General features: G+C 38.6%; 1 protein-coding gene across 1 annotated transcript; it reads left to right on the top strand.

The window, feature by feature from the left end:
- Positions 1 to 541: 541 nt before the first annotated feature.
- LOC149222815 (uncharacterized) lies at positions 542 to 1928 on the top strand. The gene is made up of 2 exons (XM_089383173.1): positions 542 to 1035; positions 1406 to 1928. Exons 1-2 carry the CDS (start codon positions 718 to 720, stop codon positions 1877 to 1879), a joined length of 792 nt encoding a protein of 263 aa, XP_089239299.1. The 5' UTR covers positions 542 to 717; the 3' UTR covers positions 1880 to 1928.
- Positions 1929 to 23647: the final 21719 nt, after the last annotated feature.

Here is a 23647-nt window from a genome sequence, read left to right as displayed (position 1 = left end):
TGAAATCAAAATTTATAAAATAAAATATTTTATTAATAAGTAATCAGTTTTTTATTAACCTAATCAGTGAGATAATTAATATATATTTATAAAATATTTTTGTTAAATAACACAATCAAATACATTATATTTGACATATTAAATTATCTATAAAATATAAATGAGCTATGTTATACAAAATTTAATTATCACTAAAATTTAGGTTTAAACCAAATTCATTAGAAAAGGGTATCACTTCACCCCTCCATTATCTCCTTTGGTATTTTAAGAATTACTTAGGCATGTGGAAAACATGAGCCATGATTGATTTATTGTGATATGCGCGCGCCAACACGGGAAAATCCAAAGTCCGCCCCGTGATGTATCGTGTTGGCTGCTTGCTGCAGCTTCTAATTGTCCAGCTGTACACTGTTTGACGAAGACGAGACATTCTCATAAGGCCATATGGACGGTACTCAGCCAACGTGTCAAATACACGTAATCAAACCCACTTTTTTTAATTCATTTATATGTTTAGTTTGTCCACGCTGTCAAGTCATCATGAGTAAGAAGGGGAGGAGAACCATTTGTTTGGTGTACAGACTGCAGCCTCATCTAACTTTCTCCCCCAATTGCTGCATCTTCTTCACACACCATGATACTCAGTCTGTTACAGAGAATCTATAAGCTCTGCCAATCAAAAATTGCTCTAACAGATCCAAATCCAGAGGAGTATTGATGGCCTCACAGTGCATTGAATTTATTCACAGCTGCCATTTCCAGCTCAATACTCAGAGTTCAAGTTCCAGAAGGCAGTCAGAAAAATCATGCAGAAGCATAACCAGAGCCTGCAGGTTGCCAGTATTTCCATCAAAGAAGAAATTCATGATTGATATACCCTCAGTCTGCTCCAACCAGAAATCTCATGACCCAACAAGGGAGTTACAGGCTAGATTCATGCTCATCTCTTCTCTATTAGCCCCTGCAGACAGATTTTCTCCTCCTCCTCCCACTGGAGAGAAACTTGATCAATGGATGAAACAATCAATAATTGAGGTATTTATAATTTTATCATCACTCCCTAGGAGCAACATGCTGAAATTAATTGTTTCTTCTTCATGCTATTTGTTTAGGTTTGTCTGTTTTGTTTTTTGGTTAATTAAGATCAAGCATGGGTATACAGAGTTTATTGTTTTGTTTGTTCATCGTCATTGTTTATTACAAGGGAAACCAAACTAACCATAATAAAAACAATTTACTAATTTTCTATTTATTACAAGAGAAACCAAGCCAACAACAATGAAAACAATTTACTAATTTTCTATCTATCAAAATACTGAAAAATATAGATTCAATATTAACTATCTTCTTTATGTTTATCTGTTACTGGAAATGATTTTATTGAATTCTATGAATGGTGGGGCAGATTGTGAATCATATACAAGATGCCCCTTTTGTACATTACGTGTTCGACAAAGAATCTCCATTGCCAGGGAGATGGCAGAAAGTACCTGCAACTTATATTTCCCAGGAAGGAGGAGCAGAGGAGAGGTGGGGCATACTTAGAAATTATATAGCACATATTTGTCCAGATGGAATGATCTATGTACAGAAGTTGAATTCTGAGTGCAAATGCAAATACTGCAGTGCTCATGGTTATAGCAGGAGAGGATCAGGAGAAGGAGAGCAGGAAGAAGGCAGCACAGATATGTGGGGTTTGATCATCCAAGGTAGAGGTGGTGGGGTCAGTTGCTGTGCTTCCTATATTTTGAAAACAACAAGGTTTGTATCAGCAAATGGGTGCTGGACACAGTTCTCTCTTGTCAAAGCAAAATGCTTTGGTGAATGCCCATGTACCCAGTTCATTCGTTCATGGCTTTTCCAGTGCCACCAGCTCTGAAGTTTGATTCACCTTCATGCAATTCAATGGATCCTTTACTGTATTTCAATGGATGTTATAATGTCATTATTGATTGAACCTTTTTGGCAGAATAAAGGTGCATCACATATTTGATAACTCAATGGTATATTTGATTTATATTTTGGAAAATTTTCGATTCCACTTATTAGATTACACAGGTTAGTCAGTGATTAAATATAGATTAAATCTGATATTATTCGTTTCACTTACATAATCTAAATTACAAGTTGAACTAAATTATCTGCAAAAATAAGTATAAAAAAATAAATATAAATATAAAATTTGTTAATATTATATATGTATAAATTTTTTTAACAAAATATACATATATAATTATAATTATAATTTTATAAATATGATATATTGATTTTAAATTCTAATTTTTATTCTTTATAAAATTTGTTTCCAAAATTTATTTATTAATATTACAACTCTCACCATATGAATATACAATTTATTTATTAATATTACAACTCTCACCATAGGAATATACCGGACAAAAAAACAAAAAATAAAAAATAAAAATTCTATTTACAGATAGTCAAATAAATAAATAACACAGACAAATTATTAAGAGCATATCACAATACCAATTAATAAATAAATAACGCAAACAAATTGTTAAGAGCATATCACAATACCAATTAGTTCTTCGGTTTATGCCGATGTAATGACAACATTGTTAGAGTTACGATTTTTTTTATTTCTTACTAAAGCGGTTATGAATAGATTAATTAATGTATGATATTTAATGTTAAAGTTGTGTAGGTTAAAGTTTATTATTTTTTAATTTATAATAGTTAAATTTTTAATTCTAAAATTGTATTTTATTTTTTTATTTTATGGGAACGAAAAGGAAGAAGAAGATTTATAGAAAAGATTATTTTATGGTAATATAAATTATGTGAAGATGTTATAATATAAATATGTATGTTTTTTTTAATAAGGAAATATAAGAGAGAAGAAAAGAAGGGAAAAAAGAGAGATAAGAGAAGATGGAAAACAAGAGGTAAAAATGTATGATTCTTTTGAGAGAGAAAAGAAAGAAACAAGAAAAGGAAAAGGGAAAAGAGAGAGAGAAAAGAATGTGGGAAAAAATGGGAGAAAAGAGAAGGGGAAGGGGAAGGGAGAAGAGAAGGAGAAAAATAAAATAAAGAAGAGGGAGAAAAAAAAATAGGGAGATGAAGGAGGAGGAATATAAAAAAGGAGGGGAAAAATAGGGAAATAAGAATTGGAAGAGGAAGAATCAAAAGTAGGAAGAGGGAGGGACAAAAGAAGGAGGATGGAAGGAAAAGATGAAGGGGGTTGGGGTGAGAAGAGAAATAAGAAAGGGAAAAGAGGAAGAAGGAAGGGGGGCTGAGGAGGAGGAGGAAGAGTTAAACCTTTTTCTTCAATTCTTTATTTTTGTTAAAATGGTTTTTCATATTTTTACATTTTTCGTTAAAAAGCATCTTACCTTTAATATAAAGGGACCTAAAAAGTATTTGTTTCAAGCCCAAATTCTCCCAAGAAATTTGACAACTAGGTTCACACAATCTCTAGACAAACCTCTAATGCAAAAACACCACATAAATAATTTGAAACAAAGCTAAGAAAGTGACTTCAAAGTCATTTACATTAAAAAATGCAATAAGAGGATCTAAAATAGGTTTTTTATCCTATTTTCTTTATGTCCTCCTGCATCCTTCATGTGCGGCCCTCTTGTCTCTTTTATGAGTTACCTTCATCCATTCTCAATGTATCCTAACAGTGAATCCCTCTGGCATCCTCCCTATGTCCTTCTTTGATCTTGGTTGTATAATTTTGGCATCCCTTTTGCACCTAAGATATTTAACTCTTTTATATTTCTTATTTGTTAATTAATTCATTATTATAGCAAATTTAATAATCAACAAATTTATTAGTTATGTACTTAATTATTTCACTTAATGAATCCTGAAGGGTTGCCTCAATCAATTCAACAACCCAACCCAAAACATGTTTCTAGGAGAGGCTATAGGTCATAGGTTCAAATCTAGATGACTTCTTTAGGATAGCTAGTCACTGTTGTGATTGGGAATTAAACCTCCCTCCATTTAGATATTCTAGAGAATAAGAAAGATCCTATCAAGTTTACCTTGGATTTATTTTTTGTTTTTACTTAATGTATAAAACCCCTAACTCTTGTCCCCTGATGTGTAACCCATATCATTGATCCCTTGTAGGGTCTACCCCCTACTTCTTGATAATATATGGTAAAATACAAAATAACATGAATTTAACACACTAGTAAGAAAGCATGATAATACCAATTAATATGATATAAATGCAATTTCATAACTATGCATCGAGTTGATCATTTATGCATGATATGGTAACTACTCATGATTTCCAACGTTTAAGTTTGAAGCATGCCTACAACAATACTAGTTAACAAAATAACCAAAGTTTAACATCTAGTAATGCAATAATTCACTGAAGAATAGTTATAAAAATATGTCAACTTGATATAGTTGCTATAATATAAATTTTGATTTCCCAACTACGATTTACCCATAATTTAAGTTTATTTGTTGACTTCTTGCAAACCTAAGGGTTCACTTTAAACCCTTCACCCTCTAAGCCCTCAAACTAATAAAGAACATGATTAAAAATACCATAGCCAACAAAAGATCACAATCCATAAAAGAATCAATGTTATTTTTTTCTTTCTTTTGTTTTATTTCCATAATGAAATTCAATCAACAATGCCAAATGCCAACAGGTGTGTTCCCCTCTTTCTTTCTTCCCTTCCTTATATAAGAAAATTTGTAATGAAATGATCAAAGTGGATATCAGTGGCCACACACCTCTTCTACTGACTCAATGGTTCTCTATCTTCTTGATAGTTTCTCTATGGTTTTTCAGGTCCCAAAATTTGAGGGCAATTTTAAGGCCATAAATGATGTCTTTTGGCCATTCAAGGGTCTGAGGGTTGCCATATCATGCCTTGGACCCAACCAAAAGTTGTAATCCCTAGATATTTCTTTAAAACATGCTATTTTATGCCCCAAATAGAAATTGTATGCAAAATTTGTGCCCCCAAGAAGTTGAAATACCAACTAACCACCTTGGGGTCCACAAACCTTTTGGTGCTTTATCTTCTAGGTGTTGAGAAATCTAGGGCATTAAGATTAGGTGATTTATCTTCTCATGATAACTACCTATGAATGATTTTTACTTCTTTAGATTAGGATCTTCTCTTTACTTAGATTATGATAGTGTTCGTTTTCATCAAACAACTACCAATGCATAAACAATAAAGGGACAAGAGACACAGAATGCAAGCGATAAACCAGGGCCAAAACCTCTCCCACTTGAGAGGAAAACCCAAACAAATTCTTCTTCTTAAAGAAACTTTAATTGACGAATACCAAGACCAATACCTTGACCTATTTACCACTCCAAGACTAAGACAAAAAGCTTCCTCATCTTCCTTGAGTCAACGATAGTCAAACTACTGGTTGCTTCTTCTTCCTCGACTATCCTTTTAATTTTGGTCCCTTGGTTTAGTACTTCACTTTTGAACCCTATTTGAAAAACCCTAGCACATGTGATTTGACCAAATTTGACCCTTGAGCTACTTCGTTCTAGAAGGAGACTTCTTCCTTGGCAATATAGCCCAAGCTTTTCCCTGTCTTCTCCCAAAAATTTCCCTCTTAGTATGACTATAATACCTCGGCCCTTTCTGCAGTAGACAAAACTGTAACCTCGCATGTGTGGAAGAGATTAGCCCTAAAACATATCAAAAATTGGCTTGGTCGACTTCTTCCTTTCTTCGCTTGGTGATGAGGCTGATTCCTTATCTTTTTATCACCTTTGCTAGCTTTAGATTTCTTTGTCTGAACTATTCTCTTAAAATGAGGTCAAGCTACATTTTTATAGTAGCTTCCTCATGTAAATATGCCGACTTGATTTGGAGACTAAGTCGACATGCCTTTTGGACACCATCTTATCATCTTTTTATAAGTCGACTTTAAGGGATGTTTATGCTTGGCCTTGGAGGGTATTTTGAATCTTTCAATGACTCACATACATATGTAACATGCCTAATAAGGGTCCTTCATACATGACATTGACTCAATTTGACTTTACGACCAATCCCAGGGGCTCACAATAGGAGCCTTAACTAAAAATAAAATTCCTTGCTCATGAAATCCATGAGACAAGCATTACAAAAATAATTTTATTTTTTCTTCTTTACATTAATTACATAAAATCACAATTACACATGTCATTATAAAGACTGAACCTAGTTACACTTTTCGACACTCCCTCTTAAGTAGGGAGGTATTCATAATTCATACAAGGTTCTTAGACATTCTCAATCTGAATAATTCTTATAAGAAGAGTCAGATTGGTAACCTATTTGTATAGCATCATATCAACCAACATTGTCACATATCAAGGCCTTGACTAACAACTTTATCTCTCCACAAGGTAATAGCTCAATGCTGGTGAGACCAATGACGTATAGACACCCTCATCATTGTCTCTCCCAGAACATACCTGACCCAAGTTCTCTTAGAGTATGTTCCACCTAGACTATTCTTATCTTGGATTCCCAGTCCTCAAAGAATATCGGTCCTCTATGACTACTCTTATCTTGGATGCCCTAACTCATCCTCAAAGAGTATCATATGCTAGATGTTTACCCAATCCTCCATTTTGTCTTCCCAAGGGAAGACAAGAATGATGTGTATATCTCTCCCTCTCAACTTAGGGAGGACATATCTATTCCAATGAATGAATGTACTCATTACTACGGAAGGAATGTACCTAAGCTCCCTCTTGGCTTAGGAATTTGCTTCCAAGTTTCTACCAAGTTAGAAACTTTTTTCTAGGCTCCCTCTTAATTAGGGACCTACAACATCTCTTTAGGTGGAGATGATGGGACAACCAAATGCTTGAATAACTCCACTTCACAATGTCATGATCTTATTTTCTTTATTTAGGATTCTTCATGTTTTGGGACTTCTTCGTAGGGAACATACCATCCATAAATTTCATCCATGAGTCAGTCCTGTTATTATTCCTTTCATCAGAAAGTGATCCATCAATTCCATGTCTGACCTTCTTTCATGCCATTTTTCCTTAAGGTTATTTCACCCTACTACATGTACATTAGTGGTGGAAGATATCCATAGCTCTTCTTGCATACACATTGACACATCTCCAAATGATATGTACTGCAAGGGTCTCTTTCTTTTTCAAACTTCATCAAAGTCTTCATATCTTTCATGGATATATCCTAGTCAAATCTCTCAGTCCTCGAATGTTGATTTCGTTTTCCATAGTTGCATGTTTCATGATCTCTTCCTTTCTTTCTTCACACATTTCCTACTAGGAACTTCCAGTCATAGTTCCTCCAATTTTTCAACCACCTCATATTCCATATGAGGATATATTATGTTGATTTCTTCTATACAATGTGTAACCCATGCCTTCTTGCACCCTTTCAAAGGAGGAGATCTTCTCTTTTTATCATGCTCTCAAGATAGAGAATTTATCTATGCTACCTGCAACCATATGACATGAATCTATAATATCGAATACAAACATGCATACCTCATTTTATTTTAGGTCATCTTAGACTTCCTTTGAAGATTCCAATAGAGGATATTGAGTATCCTCATCCAACAAATGTTTCCTTTTGACTGATGTATGATGAGATTTATACTATATTACCTTTTCTTCCTTTTCCCATAAGTACCACTTATGTTTCTAATGAGGTTTCCAAGAGCTATATCCTTCCATGGGTGACTTCCATAGACTTCAACTATCTTTCATGCTTCTCTATGATGATGTCATGATCTATTTCTTTTAATTCTTTTATGATGCCATGATGCATCCTATCATTTTCCTTAGTGATTCATGATAGGCATATCTTACAACAAAAAACTTGAAAACATGAACTTGAAAAGAACTAGGTGAGGAAGCCTATCTCAATCATAGTAGAGATCTCTTAATTCCTCTTTCTTGGACTTCTTCTTTTCAACTTCCTCCACTTCTTCGGTGATATGGGCTTCTTCTCTACCTATTTTTTTATTTTCCTTCTTGAGCTTAGGACAATCTCTTTTGTAATGCCCATATTCTTGACATCCATAACATTGAATATTAGCCATGTTCCTTTTATTTTTCATAGGACCAAATTTCCCATATTTTCCTCTTCTTTTTGACATAGTAGTATACACTTGATTTTGATCACTTGATGCCACATTAGTTTTAGCCTTTACTATGTTGAAATATGGCAACAAGAATATTCCAATTTAATTTGTCCTTGAATTAAATTGTGAATTAAAATCGAATTTAGTCTTAACAGCTACTTGGAAATAATTAATTTATTTATTTTAAATTAATTAGTTGGAGAAATTCAAGTTATAAGTATTTCTGAAGTCATGCAAGAGTTATCCCTTAAATTAAGGAGATAAGATCGAGTTATATTTGAGTTGTAATTGGTTAACGCAGTTTACTGAGTTAAGTCCATTTAAATTAGTTCCAAACTGTTTGAGGAACTAATAGTGAGTTAACAGTCAGTTGATGCATTAATGCACTCAACTAGTGCTTCTCCAGTTAACTGAAGATTCCCTCATCATAAAATCATGTATGTCTATTATGAGAAAGACCCGGTTGAGATTAATGTTCAAGGATAGTGTACTATCAGTTGCATGTGTTTTCTCATGGATAAAACTCATGCATGCAGTCAAGGATTCATCCTTGAGGATTGTGCAGTTTTGAAGGCTTGATTTTCCATTTGGTAATAGGCAAATCATCTAGAAGGAGCAGCGCAAGGAAATAGGAGCTTGGAGGGCAGAGAGGAAGGTTGGAGAGAAGCCAATATTGCCTGTGAGCATTTGTGAGGATTGTACTGAGAGATGGCTAGCTGTGAGAGCTAAGGCTTTGTATAATTCCTATGTATTTCCACCATGTATGATAATACAATAGTGTGGGGTTTTTAGCTAAGGCTTTCCCCAAAGTATTTTCATGTGTATTGTGCCATTGATTCTTCTTCTTCTGGTTATATTATTCAGCTCGATCTTTAAGCTTCCGCAAATTGATAGTAGAAGTAAGTTATAGTATTCTGCTTTGATTTATATTGCATTATCGGGTTAACCTATCACATATTTTCTACATGGTATCAGAGCTGTGAACAGTATACTGAGAAGAGAATTCGAAGTTTGAAGTTCGGGGTTGCAGGTGCAAATCGAATTCATATCATACTTCAAGGTTGGCCAATGGCATTCTATGGCTTGAGACTCGAGTATGCCTTGGAAGGTAGCTCGAATTACATAGCATGGAAAGATAGAATGGAGGTTGTATTAGAAGATAATGGATTGAAGGAATTCATTGATCAAGAAATCCCAAAGCCAGCTTCAACTAATGCACAAGAGTTGGCTGAGTGGAAGAAGTGTGTGGCAAAGGCGAGACAGATCATCCTTGAGGGAGTTCAAGACCATATTGTCTCGAGTCTCCATGGGAAGGATACTCCATTTTCAATGTGGAAGACATTGAAGGACTTCTTGTTACACAGTAATTTGTCACTGTCCCTGTTACCCCTTCTCCCGCACATTGGAGGACTTATTCCGGGACCTGTGAGAAGTGACATAACTTGAAAACACTTGCATTATATCCCCTTGAGTATGTACTTCATATGCCCTAAAGACACCTTCTGCAAAATACCCATAAAAATAGCCCTTTTTCCATTGGCGCGGTTCCACTGTGTATCATTCGCGTCAATGGGGGAAATCCTCCAAAGAGGGCACGCCAACTGGGGCTCTGTCTCAGAGTCGCACTCGCGCCAGCCTAGTTGGGTAAAGTTTTCAATAAACCAACTTACAAAGGTTCTTCCTAACCCACTCATGAACTGAATCTATATTGAGTTGGGTCAGTTTGGCTTCGAATCTCCATAGAAGGGAAGTAGTTCTCCACCTCTCATGGAAGCTTCTTAGTGATAAAGCCAATCCCATGAATCTTGTGGATGACCCTAACTCCTTCCCCTCTATCTATAAAAGCTTGTCCTTTTGCCTTTGACAAGTTAGAGTCTCCAAGTTCCAAATTCTAAGTCTCAAAGTCTGAGAATTGCCAAGTTCATGCTACAAGGAGCCTTATTCATTCCCATGAGGCTAAATCTTAAGTGAGGAGATTCTTATCCAAGTGACCAAGGAGAGAGAGGCTTGTTCCCCATTCCCAACAAGCTTTGCAAGGCATGTGCTGCTGATCACCCAGCCAAAGGAGGATTTGACGTCAGAACTATGGTTGTATTCTTCTTTGTTGTTTATCAATAATAGATGACTATCATTATGGTTCCACTCTTATTTCCTTTGTAATGATGATTGAGTTATATCCTTTCTGACTGATATATAGTTGCATCTATTGGATTTTATGCTTATGTTTGTGTCGTTCTTTGCATGAGAAGGTGTCCGTTCATGAGGATCATGGGGATTGTGACCAGCCGGAGCAAAGGAATGGGAGCGACGACTCTTATACAAGTACTAGCGTTGGAATCCAGGTAGGCCCTCATCATCGGTCTTTGATTTGCAATTAGGAACCTGCGTGTTAGCTTTGTTTGATTGTTGCTAGACCCAATTTGTTGCCTCTGTCCACGAAGGGGATTTACCTCCACAACAATTTGGCGACTCCGCTGGGGAAGCTTGTCTTGCTTTTTGGTTGTTTCTTGGTTTCTCCTGCTTGGTTAGCCTTCTGGGTTGAATCCTTGTGTTGCTTCTTGCCCCTTGGTGTACTTGGGTACTGTTGACTTAGCTTTGGCTCATTTGTTTTTTATTTTTCCATAGCAAACTCGGTTGGCGCTCTTTTATAGTGTTACAGTCGCGCCAGTTGGTTCTAGTTGCTCATTGACAACCCGCACCAATCCCTGAAAGGCGCTCTTTTTGGCTTGACAGTCGCGCCAGGCCTGGGAACTTTTGAAGTTTGCTTGGTTGTGAGCCCTCTGAGCTTGGTTTTTGTTCTGGGTACCTTTTTTAGGCTACTTGAGTGTGTTGGAGTGTGATTTGACTGGCTTTGATCATTACCCTTTGGGTGTTTGCTTTTTTCATCGATGTCACATTTCTAGCCCTAGGGCATCTAGTGGCTTTGTGTGTCGAGCCTTCCTCAAGTGTTTTGATCTTCTAGTGGTCCAGTCGACTCTTTGATTGCTCCCTTGCACTCGTTTGGCGGTTGTAAATCATTTTGTTGCGTTATTTGGGTGACTTGCTTCGCTTTCACTTGAATTCCGCTTCGTCTCACTTTGAGCCTAGATTACACAGCTCATTGGTTTCTTGGTTTTTGGAGGTTTGCTTGGTGATTTAGGGAACTGAATGTGCCTGTATTGAATAGAATTTATTTGTTGTCATTTCTCAAAGTTTGTTTAATGCACTTTGCCGTCAACAGAAGAAAAAATCTCTTTTGCTTTGTATTAGTTAATGAGAATTAGAACTTTTCATTTTGATTAGTGATTAGTGATCTTAAAGAAAAGTTTGTTAATTTCCGTTAGCTGCATTAGGGAAGTTCTTTGTTGTTTTGTGATCATTGCATTTGCGTGAAAGCTCTCAAACCCTCTCGTAACTAGCATTCATCGAATGAAATGACATATTTTGGCATATAGTTTGCATTTAGGGAATTTTGAGAGATTACATACCGTAAGGCTTGAAAACTGAAACATAATCCAAGATCAACTTTAAAATGAACTGAATGAATCTAACAATGCATTGGAACATAACGCACACTTTTTAGAGGTCTAGGCTAGAGACGTGCTCCGGCGTCGTTAAACCTAGTCACTTTTGTTTCCACTCAAGGTTGGGTGATTCCTCCTTTTGTGACTCAATTGTGTTCTAGTATGGACTTGTGCTCCCACGTACCGTCGAGTATATGGGGAGACCCCACTATATTATCATCCTTTATCCATAGGAAGTCGTGTCTGCTGCCTTACAAGCCGTAATGCACCGAACACAGCATTCGGGAAGATTGACTACCGTACGGAAAGTCCTTGGTTTTCATATGACTGCCAAGGTGTATATGCAGTTTTACGAATTTGTTTGGTAAACCCTTTTGCCTAGCTCTCCAGAGTAGTCACTTTCGTTCCTTTTCGGACTCCCTAAAAGAAAAGGTCCATATGAGCACTTGTCACTTCAGGCTCATTAAACATTCGAAGGCGACTAGAGTCATCTTTTTGTCCTTTTCTCGACTCTTTAAAAATGAAAAGGTCAACTTTTGTTCCTGTGTCTTAAAATTTATTCGGCCACGATTCACATTTACCCAGTTAGATCTTGTTTGCGTTAGCTTGAGTAGGGTTCTCTCTCGTTTTCGATGGCAACTTTTCCGGAGTTTACCAACCCAGGCATCCCCTCTGATGGGAATCCTGGTCATTTCCCTCCTTTTGGAAATGTTGGTGCTCCTTACATGGCAACGTTGTCCCTTCCTGGGTTAACTGTTGGGTTGTCTGTTTGGTTGTTCTCAACCTCTCTGGTCCCTACTGTCTCAATTGCTAGTCAATCAGTTCCTCCACCCGAACAACATCATGTTGATTCTAAGGTGGACCTCTCCCCTTCTTCACCTGTTTCTGCGTCCTCATCTTCTACTTCGCCTGGTGAAAGTCTGGATTCAAGTAACCAGGTGGCTAAGAAGAAGAAGAAGAAGACGAAGAAGAAGAAGTCTCCTAAGCGAGAGGTTAAAAGTACAACTCAAGTCGAGCCACCTTCTGCTCCTCCGTGGAAGGTCAAATTTCCTTGTAGATTGTGCAAGGATGACCACCTTCTTCGTGATTGTCCTGGCATTCCCAGGATCCTTGAAGTATGGTCTCGCGATCCGGCTCATCCCTCATCATCCTCTGAAGTTCATGGCGATGCCACCCTATCAACTAACAACATTCAAAAGAAAGGGAAGATTCGAATCCCCTGTAGACTATGTGAAGGCAATCATCCCCTTCACCTTTGTCCGCTCATGGATAAAGCTTCCGCTGTTTTGGAAAGTCTTACAGCTTCTTCACCCCAACTTCCTGTTGGTTATCAGAAGCTCTCTTCTGACCCCCTCCCTGTGAACACAGAGATTGACTTAGCTTCTTCTCTTGTCCAGGCTCCTCTTCCCGAACCAGGCTATGCCAAGCCTGTTCCAGACCAACCATTGGTTGAAAAGAGTGTCGACTCGAGCTCACCACCCGTTGATCACTCTATTTCGGAAGAGCATCATGCCCATGTTCTTCTCGTCTCCTCAGATTCTCCTGAGTCCAGAAATGACTCTCCTATCCCAGCTGCTCCCAAAAGTCCTTCTTCGGTTCCTATAGAGCATGGGGGCAATCATACGATTCCCCCACCAAGTAGTTTGGCTGTCTCCTTCGACTGGAGTCACCTGACTGCTTTCCGCCTTCCATCCCATGTGCCTTTCTAGATTAAAGTACTTACCTATGATAAGGCAGTACCTGGCACTGTTTTGGATGAAGGTGCGTCTGTTAGTCTTATGCCGTCCACTACTTGGCAAGCTTTAGGTTCCCCGCAGCTTGGGCCGGTCGCACAAAATCTGTTAGCATTTGACGGGGGAACCAGTCAACCTCTAGGGGTCCTCCCAAAATTTCCTATTACTTTGGGAGGCAAAACCATCTATATGGACGTGCTGGTTGTCTAAGGTGCTTTAGATTTCAGTCTTCTCCTTGGTCATGACTGTGTTTATGCCATGGGGGCCCTTGTCTCTTTGCTTTTCCGTGTGGTTTTCTTTCCACACAATGGAAGAATCGTGACTATAGATCAATTATCGTTCTTTAGTCCCCCGGTGCCTCCTGCGCAGCTGCCACCCCCTCCTAGTTTTTATCCACCGGTTGTGTCTACCCCACCGCAGGTCAACTACGTGGCTACTTACCCCGTGCCTGTATCCCATGATGATGCCGTCGTGCATAATGTCTTGGGGGCATTGGGTCGTGACTTCCAAGATGTTGTCCTTCCACTGGGAGTGACACTCTTGGAAGCAACAACTTCATGTTCATTATGATGAAGTTCGTTCGGAGCATAGTTCGTGTTCCTATGTCAAGCTCCTTAAAAAATGAAATAAGGGTTCCGAGGACAGTTTTTTTCTTATGTCGACCTCGTTAAAAAATGAAACAAGGGTTATGAGGATAGTTCTTTTACTGTGTCAACCTCATCAAAAAATGAAACAACTCCCTTTTAAAATCGAGTCTTTGATTAAGATCTCGTAAACTCCAAGTCGAGTCTTTCCAAGATCTCAAAAGTGAACCTTCCTTCCATCCACTTTGTTGAATGTAATGAAGCTTGGGGGGCATGTACCTCGTTTTGTGTCATTATGCCTGGGGGCATGCGAACTTATAACAAGCATAGTTTTTCGTTTCAAGCTTGTGTAAACATGAAACCGAATCCAAGCAGAGTTCTCCATGGTTCAAGCTTGTGTAAAAATGAACCCATACCCATTTTACATCTCGTGATTGCTGTCTTTATCTGCTAAATTCTGTTAGATAAGCCTTGGTTGTTCCATTCTATCGCCACCATCTCTTTGGCTGATCATATGCTTTCACTTGGTTGTTTTTCCTTCCCTGAGGGACCGCAACGATGAGTGGTTTTATTAGCCAGCCTCTTGACCATTACATGTTTTGAGCAGTTCCACCATTACCGGAACCAGTTGCTACCCTTTATACCACTCGTTCCTCTAGGACGAGTCTCCTTTAAGCTCTTTTCTGACTCGTAAAAGATGAAAAGATTGCCAAGTATTTTTCCCTTTTTGACTCGTTAAAGAGAATAGAAATGGAGGTCTACTTTCAGCTCTTTTCCGACCGTTTAAAGATGAAAAGATTGCTGAGTTGTCCCTCTTGACTCGTTAAAGGTAATAAGAGGCGGTCCGCTTTAAGCTCTTTTCCGACCATGTAAAAACGAAAAGATTGTCGGGTTTTTGTCATTTCAAGCTCGTTACCGGTTACGAAGTGACGTGATTTCGATCGCTTTTTTACTTTTTCAGGTCGAAATCACTACACATGAAAAGTACTCCTCGATCATAATGTTCAGACGGTTCTTTCGAGCATTGTTTTATACTTTTTCGGGCTCGAGAGACACAACTTTATGAAAAAGGACACCCCTGGAGTTTCCTTTTCTGTTGTCTTTTCAAACTCTCTAAACATGAAAAGGCGCCGAGTTTTTCCTCTGTCAGGCTCATTAAAACTTGATGACATTGGATTCCGTCGAAATTACGCTCACAAGAATATGCTATCCTCGTCAAGCTTGTTGATAAAATAACTGGGGTACTCGCCAGAAATGGTGGGGAAAATGGAACCAGAATTATTGTCGTGTCGGTAGTATGTCGCTCTTGAACATGGCACTTGTCTGCATTCGTATCTAGGTGGGGACATATCATCTTGTTTTTACACTTGCCTCCGTGGGTTTGGGTTATCCTGTTTGATCTCTCATCTGCTCATTGCCCTGTCACCATGACCCCTGATCATTTGATGTCAAATACTGCCAAGTCCACTGTCGTGCTGCCAATATGTTCAAGAGAAGTTGACCTCTACATAATACTCAACCTCCCTCTGATACCTCACATAAAACATCTTATCCTTCTTTGTCTTGTGTCGATAATGTGGGAAACATTATGGCCCACCTTCGATCAAGGTCACTTCCTGTCGACTCCAGCTCATTATCCAGGAAGTTGGCCTAGAGACTCCCTTCAGGTGCCTTGGAGCCTGCATGCCTCAATGGCAGGTTCTTCGTGTTCGACACGAGGTTTTCATCATTGGCCTCCGATCGAATGATTCTACGGATGTTCGACGTCGGCTCACTGATTTGCACGCCGTAGATTGTACCTATAGTGCCTTGAGGACCATTGTCATTATTGGTGGTACCTCTCGCATCTGGTAATCAGACGATGTTCTTGCATGTTCGACTTCGACTCCCATATTCGCATGCTTGAACTTGTACTTTGTTAGGGTCGAGATGGAGCGCAAGACCCTGGATTTTGTCTGTTGAGATTCAGGTCGCGATTTTGTGGATTAGTATGATCATTACATGACTCATTCACTCGATGGCTATGACCATGCCTGAGTCTCCTTATCGATCATTACTAGATGGCTGCGCCCATACCTTGGATCTGGATGTTTATGTACTCTGCTATGGATGGCTGCGCCCATACCACATACATCATGTACTTGAGATATCAGTTGTACTTCTTCATGTAGGTTCTCCGGTGGCAGTGTTTTCAGTTGGCCATGTTCTTGTAAAGCATTTCACCCCTCTCTTTCTCTCAGGCTTCATGCTTTAGGGGGCATCTGTTACACAGTAATTTGTCACCATCCCTATTACCCCTTCTCCCGCACATTGTAGGACTTATTCCGGGACCTATGAGAAGTGACATAACCTGAAAACACTTGTATCCCCTTGAGTATGTACTTCATATGCCCTGAAGACACCTTCTGCAAAATACCCATAAAAATAGCCCTTTTTCCATTGGCGTGATTCCACTGTGTATCACTCGTGCCAATGGGGGAAATCCTCCAAAGAGGGCGCGCCAGCTGGCACTCTATCTCAGAGTCGCACTCGCGCCAACCCAGTTGGGTAAAGTTTTCAACAAACCAACTTACGAAGGTTCTTCCTAACCCACTCATGAACTGAATCTATATTGAGTTGGGTCAGTTTGGCTGCGAATCTCCATGGAAGGGAAGTAGTTCTCCACCTCTCATGGAAGCTTCTTAGTGATAAAGCCAATCCCATGAATCTTGTGGATGACCCTAACTCCTTCCCCTCTATCTATAAAAGCTTGTCCTTTTGCCTTTGACAAGTTAGAGTCTCCAAGTTCCAAATTCTAAGTCTCAAAGTCTGAGAATTGCCAAGTTCATGCTACAAGGAGCCTTATTCATTCCCATGAGGCTAAATCTTAATTGAGGGGATTCTTATCCAAGTGACCAAGGAGAGAGAGGCTTGTTCCCCATTCCCAACAAGCTTTGCAAGGCATGTGCTACTGATCACCCAGCCAAAGGAGGATTTGACGTTAGAACTATGGTTGTATTCTTCTTTGTTGTTTATCAATAATAGACGACTATCATTATGGTTCCACTCTTATTGCCTTTGTAATGATGATTGAGTTATATCCTTTCTAATTGATATATAGTTGCATCTACTGGATTTTATGCTTGTGTTTGTGTTGTTATTTGCATGTGCAGGTGTCTGTTCACAAGGATCATGGGGATTGTGACCGGACGGAGCAAAGGAACGAGAGCGGCGACTCTTCTACAAGTACTAGCGTTGGAATCCAGGTAGGCCCTCATCATCAGTCTTTGATTTGCAATTAGGAACCTGCGTGTTAGCGTTGTTTGATTGTTGCTAGACCCCATTTGGGCTAGTAGGGATCGCCTCTGTCCGCAGAGGGGATTAACCTCCACAACACTTCTACCAGAACAGTAGCGACCAGAGGAAATTGGCGCTCAAGGATAAGCTTCAAATAATTAAGATGGAGAAGGGTGATACTATTTCCACATATCTGAACAAGCTCACCACCTGCAGAGATGAACCTGGCAGTGTGGGAATAACTACTGTCGATGATGATATGGTGAGCCTCTCTCTCCTTAGCCTTCCATAGAGTTGGAATAGCTACCAGGACTCTGTGAATGGAAGGGAAAAACTGTCATATTGGGAACGACTGTGGTCGGATCTTATGCCGGAGGAGATTAGGAGGAACACACGAGATGGTTCTTCATCCAAGAATGATGATGAAGAAAATATGGCCTTAGCAAGTAAGGCAAGGAAAGGGAAGGGGAAGGCTTCCCATTTCAAATCGAATTCTTCTCATGGAGGGAAGAAGGGTGACATGTCTAAAGTAAGATGCTTTAATTGTCACAATATGGGACATTATGCGACTAATTTCCCATCGAAGAAGTCCAAGAAGGGATCCTCGGAAGGATTGGAAGGTGAGGCATTAGCCTCTCAGTTCGAAAAGGACTTTACCATCATCGCATGCATGTTGTCATCGATGATAGGTTATGTCTGGTATCTTGACAGTGGAGCCTCATTCCACATGACTAGTGATAAAAATTTATTCAGTGCCTTGGAGGAGAAAGACCTCAAGATGTGCATAGAGATGGGTGACGACAGAAGGTATAGTGTTTTAGGAGTGGGCACGGTTGCTTTTCAGAGGGAGCATGGAGCTCCTCTCACCTTGACAGATGTGATGTATGTGTCTAGATTGAAGAAGAACTTGGTATCGGTCATGATGTTGGAGGACAAAGGCTATGATGTTGTCTTCAGTAAAGGAAAGGCGTTCCTAAGACACATAGCCACAAGCCAAACCAAGAGGATAGGGATTCAGGTGAAGAATCTCTATAAACTAGAGGTATATTATTGTGTAGCATTGAGTACGAAAGAAGAATTGGTGCAAAGCCAAGACATTGGCAAGTTGTGGCACAGACGGTTGGGCCATTTGCATCATGGGGCTTTGAAGATAATTCAGCAGATATCTACAGGACTTTCCAAAGGTAAACTTGAGCATGTTGACACATGTAAAGGTTGTACCTTGGGAAAATACACCAAGTCTTCCTTTCATGATTGAGACAGTCGAGCAGAGGTTATCTTAGAATGAGTTCATACTGATTTGTGTGGACCATTCTCGACAGCAACCATAGCGAAGCAAAGGTATTATGTGATTTTCATTGATGGCTATTCTCGTAAATGTTGGATTTATTTCATGCAGAAGAAGGACCAAGCTTTCATCAAAGTTTTGTGAGTTCAAAGCTTTGGTTGAGAAAGAGTCAGGGATGAAGATCAAGGCCTTGAGAACCGACAATGGTGGATAATATGTATCTCAAGAGTTTAAGGACTTCTGTGTAGCGGAAGGAATTAAACAAGAGTTGACGACACCTCATAACCCACAGTGGAATGGGGTGGTCGAGAGGAAGAACAGAACTATTGTAGGGGTAGCATGGGCAATGCTGCATGACCGAGGCCTACCACTTCACTGGTGAGCTGAGGCATTCAACACAACGGTCTATTTGTAGATTAGAAGCCTGCATCACATACTTGGGATGAAGACACCAGAGGAAGATTTCTCCAGTAAGAGACTGGATGTGGGTCACTTCAGGATATTTGGCTCGTTGGTATATTGCCATGTGACAAAGGATGAACAAAAGAAGCTTGAGCCGACAACAGAGTTGGGGATATTTGTGGGGTACACTAATACACCTCACAACTATCAAGTGTACTTGCTTACCAGTCAGAGGACAGTGGTTCACAGAGATCTCAAGTTTGATGAGTAGAAGGCCATGCGAGTTTCCCTTGAGAGGGAACTCCAACTACAGGTTGTGGAGGAACTATTGGTTCCTAAGAAGGAGGAGCCTCAGACTGATGTGAAGCAACTGCATGTAGAGGTTCCACAAATGGAGACATCCACTCAAGCAGAGTCTTCCAGAGATGGACGGAAGCGCACAAGAGAAGCTGACAGATTGTTGGAGGATGTGAGCGAGAATGTGGGAGCACCATATTCTCAACACAGACAGAAGAGGTCACCTGAGAGGTACACTAGATACATGGCCCTTACTAGGGAATGTGTTGAGATAGAGCCATATTCCTTTGAGGAAGTAGTGCAATAGCCAATTTTGGTTGATGCTATGGTGGCGGAGTATGACTCCATAGTTCGTAACAATGTTTGGGACGTGGTTCTGATACCAGAGAACAAGTCAGTTGTGAGTTCTTGTTGGCTTTATAAGGTAAAACAAGCTACTGATGGTAGTGTGGAGAAGCATACAGCAAGATTTGTTGCCTGTGGCTTTTCATAGATCATGTTGCTGCAGTATATTTCGATAGAGGAGCAAGATGTTGACATTTTGACAAAGGCATTGTCAAAGTGTAAATTCGAGTTCCATAGAGACAAGATCGGGGTGGCAGATAATCCCTTTCTTGTTGAGAGGGAGTGTTGAAATATGGCAACAAGAATATTCCAATTTAATTTGTCCTTGAATTAAATTGTGAATTAAAATCGAATTTAGTCTTAACAGCTACTTGGAAATAATTAATTAATTTGTTTTAAATTAATTAGTTGGAGAAATTCAAGTTAGAAGTCTTTCTGAAGTCATGCAAGAGTTATCCCTTAAATTAAGGAGATAAGATTGAGTTATATTTGAGTTGTAATTAGTTAACTCAGTTTACTAAGTTAAGTCTAGTTAAATTAGTTCCAAACTGTTTGAGGAACTAATAGTGAGTTAACGGTCAGTTGATGCATTAATGCACTCAACTAGTGCTACTCTAGTTAACTGAAGATTCCCTCATCATAAACTCATGCATGTCTATTATGAGAAATACCCAGTTGAGATTAATGTTCAAGGATAGTGTACTATCAGTTGCATGTGTTTTCTCATGGAGAAAACTCATGCATGCAGTCAAGGATTCATCCTTGAGGATTGTGTAGTTTTGAAGGATTGATTTTCCATTTGGTAATAGGCAAATCATCTAGAAGGAACAACACAAGGAAATAGGAGCTTGGGGGGCATAAAGGAAGGCTGGAGAGAAGCCAATATTTCCTATGAGCATCTATGAGGATTGTATTGAGAGCTGGCTAGCTGTGAGAGCTAAGGCTTTGTATAATTCCTATGTATTTCCACCATGTATGATAATAAAATAGTGTGGGGTTTTTAGCTACTTTCCCCAAAGTATTTTCATGTGTATTATGCCATTGATTCTTCTTCTTCTAGTTATATTGTTCAGCTTGATCTTTAAGCTTCCTTATATTGATAGTAGAAGTAGGTTATAGTATTCTGCTTTGATTTATATTGCATTATCGGGTAAACCTATCACATATTTTCTACATACTATAGTTTCTTCAATCTTTCATAGTGACCATACATCCTGGAACGGAGTAGGTTCTTTCTTCCCATAAAAACTTGAAGTAAAGTTACCCCACTCCTCTGGTAGTGCATTTAGTACTACAATGGTCATCTCCTTGCTAGACATTATTTCTCCCAGATATTGAAGTTGATCCCTTATCTCAAATATCCTCATAAAGTATGAGTTTGTTCCTTCTTCTTTCAATATTCTTAGCTTGTAGATTTCTTGCCTTAGAGAAAGAACTTCTCTGTAGTGCTTATCGAAAACAACTCTACCAATTTGTCATATATTTCTTTCGAGGTGTTGAGTTTAGATACATATGGAATGAGGGGATCCTTGATGGATTCTATTAGACTCCTTTGAGCCCTTACATCCCCTTTCATGAACTTTGTGAGTGCTTGAGCATTTTATTTCACTGGTTTGGTGATAGATCCTTTGACATGACCCATAACCTCATTTTCAATGAGATTAAGATATGTCCTCTTCTTTCATGCAAGATAGTTTGAAGCCCCAAACAATTTGTTTCTTTCCTTGCAAAAAGAGATTTTGAAAGATTCAGACAAAAATATACTTAACTGTGAAGATGCTTCTTCCACTTGTTGCCTCCTTGAATTTGATGATAATATAGATGATAGAGAACTTCTCCTTGATGAAGATAGATCTCTTTAAGAGTGATCCTTGACTACACAAAGAAGGAGATCACTTTATATCCTTTGATGGTGATTTCCTTGTTGATAATAATGACTTCTTGATGATGTCTCATTTCTTCTTGGATGATCTTCTTCAATGGTAAGGTCCTTGAGAGGAAGTTGTCTTAGAATATTTTAGAGATGATGGAAAATTCCTTGATCTTGCTTTTTTAGGATGAACAGTCTTCAAGAAACTTTGATTTGTAAGTCCCTTCAACTTGAGTAGGGTCTTAGAGGCCTTTTGATGATGACTTGAGGATCCCAAGACTTCTGTTGGTGTAGACTTCTTCTTCAATCTAGGGTTTTGATACTTATTTGACTTCAAGGTGATATTTTTAGATTTGCTTTGATGCCTTTATCCTTGAGTGTCCCTTTATAAGATGCCCTTCCTTGACTTTGTCACCTTAGCTCTGATACAATGTTGAGAAATCTAGGGCATAAACATTAGGTGACTTCTGTTCTTATGATAATTTCTTGTGAATCATTTTTACTTCTTTAGATTAGGATCTTCTCTTTACTTAGATTATTATAGTGTTCTTCTTCATCAAATAACTACCAATTCATAAACAATAAAGGGATAAGAGACACAAAATATAGGCAATCAACTAGGTCCAAAACCTCTCCTACTTGAGAGGAAAACATAAAAAAATTATTCTTCTTATAGGGACTTCAATTGACGAATACCAAGACCAAGACCCTTGACCTATTTGCCACTCCAAGACCAAGACACAAACCTTCCTCCTCTTCCTTGATTCAATGATAGTCAAACTACTAGTTGCTTCTTCTTCCTCGATTATCGTCTTAATTTCAGTCCCTTGGTTCAGTAGGGCCCTTATCGGCCTTATTTTAGAAACCCTGGCACATGCTATTTAACCAACTTTGACCTTTGATCTACTTCTCTCTAGAAGGATACTTCTTCCTTCACAATGCGGCTTGATATTTGCTTTGTCTTCTCCCAAAAATTTCCCTCTTAGTATGACTATAATACCTCAACCCTCTTGTGCAGTAGATAACACTGTAATATTGCATGTGTGGAAGAAACTAGCCCCAAAACAAATCAGAAATTGGCTCAATTGACTTCTTCCTTTCTTCGCTTTGTGATGAGGCTCATTCCTTGTATTTTTTGCACCTTTTCTAGTTTTAGATTTACTTGTCCAAATTATGCTCTTGAAATGAAGTCGATCTACTTATTTATAGTAGCTTGCTCATGTAAATAAGCTGACTTGATTTGGAGACTAAGCTGACATGCCTTTTGGAGATCATCTTATCATCTTTTTATAAGCCGACTTTAAGAGATGTTTGTGCTTGGTCTTGGAGGGTCTTTTGACTCTTTCAATGACTCACATACATATGTAACATGCCCAATAAGGGTCCTTGATATATGAAATTGACTCAATTTGACTTTATGACCAATCCTAAGGGCTCACAATGGGAGCCTTAACTAAAAATAAAATTCCTTGCTCATGAAACCCATGAGACAAGCATTAAAAAAATAATAATTTTATCTTTTTCTTCTTTACATCAATTACATAAAATCACAATGACACATGTCATTATGAATAGCGAACCTAGTTACACTTTTCGACATTAGGGTTGTGGCTTTGGAAATATAGGGCTATTTATTTATGTAAAATTCTATTCTTTTAGCCTCTTGTAATAGCCATTTGTGAATGCATGTAGCTACAATCTCGATCCCTAGAGAGATAGCTACCATAATTCTAGCCAATTTTTGTTCGACGATATTCTATTATTTTATTTATTATGGAAAGTTGGGTTTTCATTGTATTATTGTGCTCTGTGCTATATTTCTTTGTGTATGTGCTCCATTTCCTTTTCTTCCTTCCATTATGTTCATTGTATAACCCAAATCAATGGTATTAGAGTAATCTTCTCATTATTGTTTCTCAATGCATGTCCCCAAAAGGTCCGGGTATAAAGGGTTGGGTATTGAGCTTGTTTCACTTGGGAATGATTTCTCTCACTAACCCAAGTAGCCTCCATGAAAAAGGAAAAGAAAGTTGATGGAGTAGGAGATCTTGTCATGTTGTTTCTAGAGGAAGCACTCGCATGATGGAATAATGAGATGCTGGAAAATTTCACCCAGATCCTTTGATGACTAGCAATAGCAACCAAGGAACCCTAAACAAGGAATAATTTTGGAGGTGTGACACCTTCCAAGGTACAAATTAACTCCCATATCTCGTTATTTGAAGGAAAAATAGATGCAAATGCTTGAAATGGTTAAATCTATT

This window comes from Pinus tabuliformis, chromosome Q (genome assembly GCF_031772625.1).
Source record: "Pinus tabuliformis cultivar Carrire ecotype Pingquan chromosome Q, CPIR1, whole genome shotgun sequence".
NCBI classification, from domain to species: Eukaryota; Viridiplantae; Streptophyta; class Pinopsida; order Pinales; family Pinaceae; genus Pinus; species Pinus tabuliformis.
The sequence above is the reverse complement of the archived record's forward strand: the minus strand, read 5'-3'. Positions and strand labels throughout refer to the sequence as shown.

Bases quoted from the DNA above. Each gene is read 5' to 3' on its own strand.
- LOC149222815 (XM_089383173.1), top strand. From the start codon at position 718: ATGGCCTCACAGTGCATTGAATTTATTCACAGCTGCCATTTCCAGCTC. The intron at 1,036-1,405 runs GTATTTATAATT...ATGGTGGGGCAG, and splicing joins TGAAACAATCAATAATTGAG to ATTGTGAATCATATACAAGA.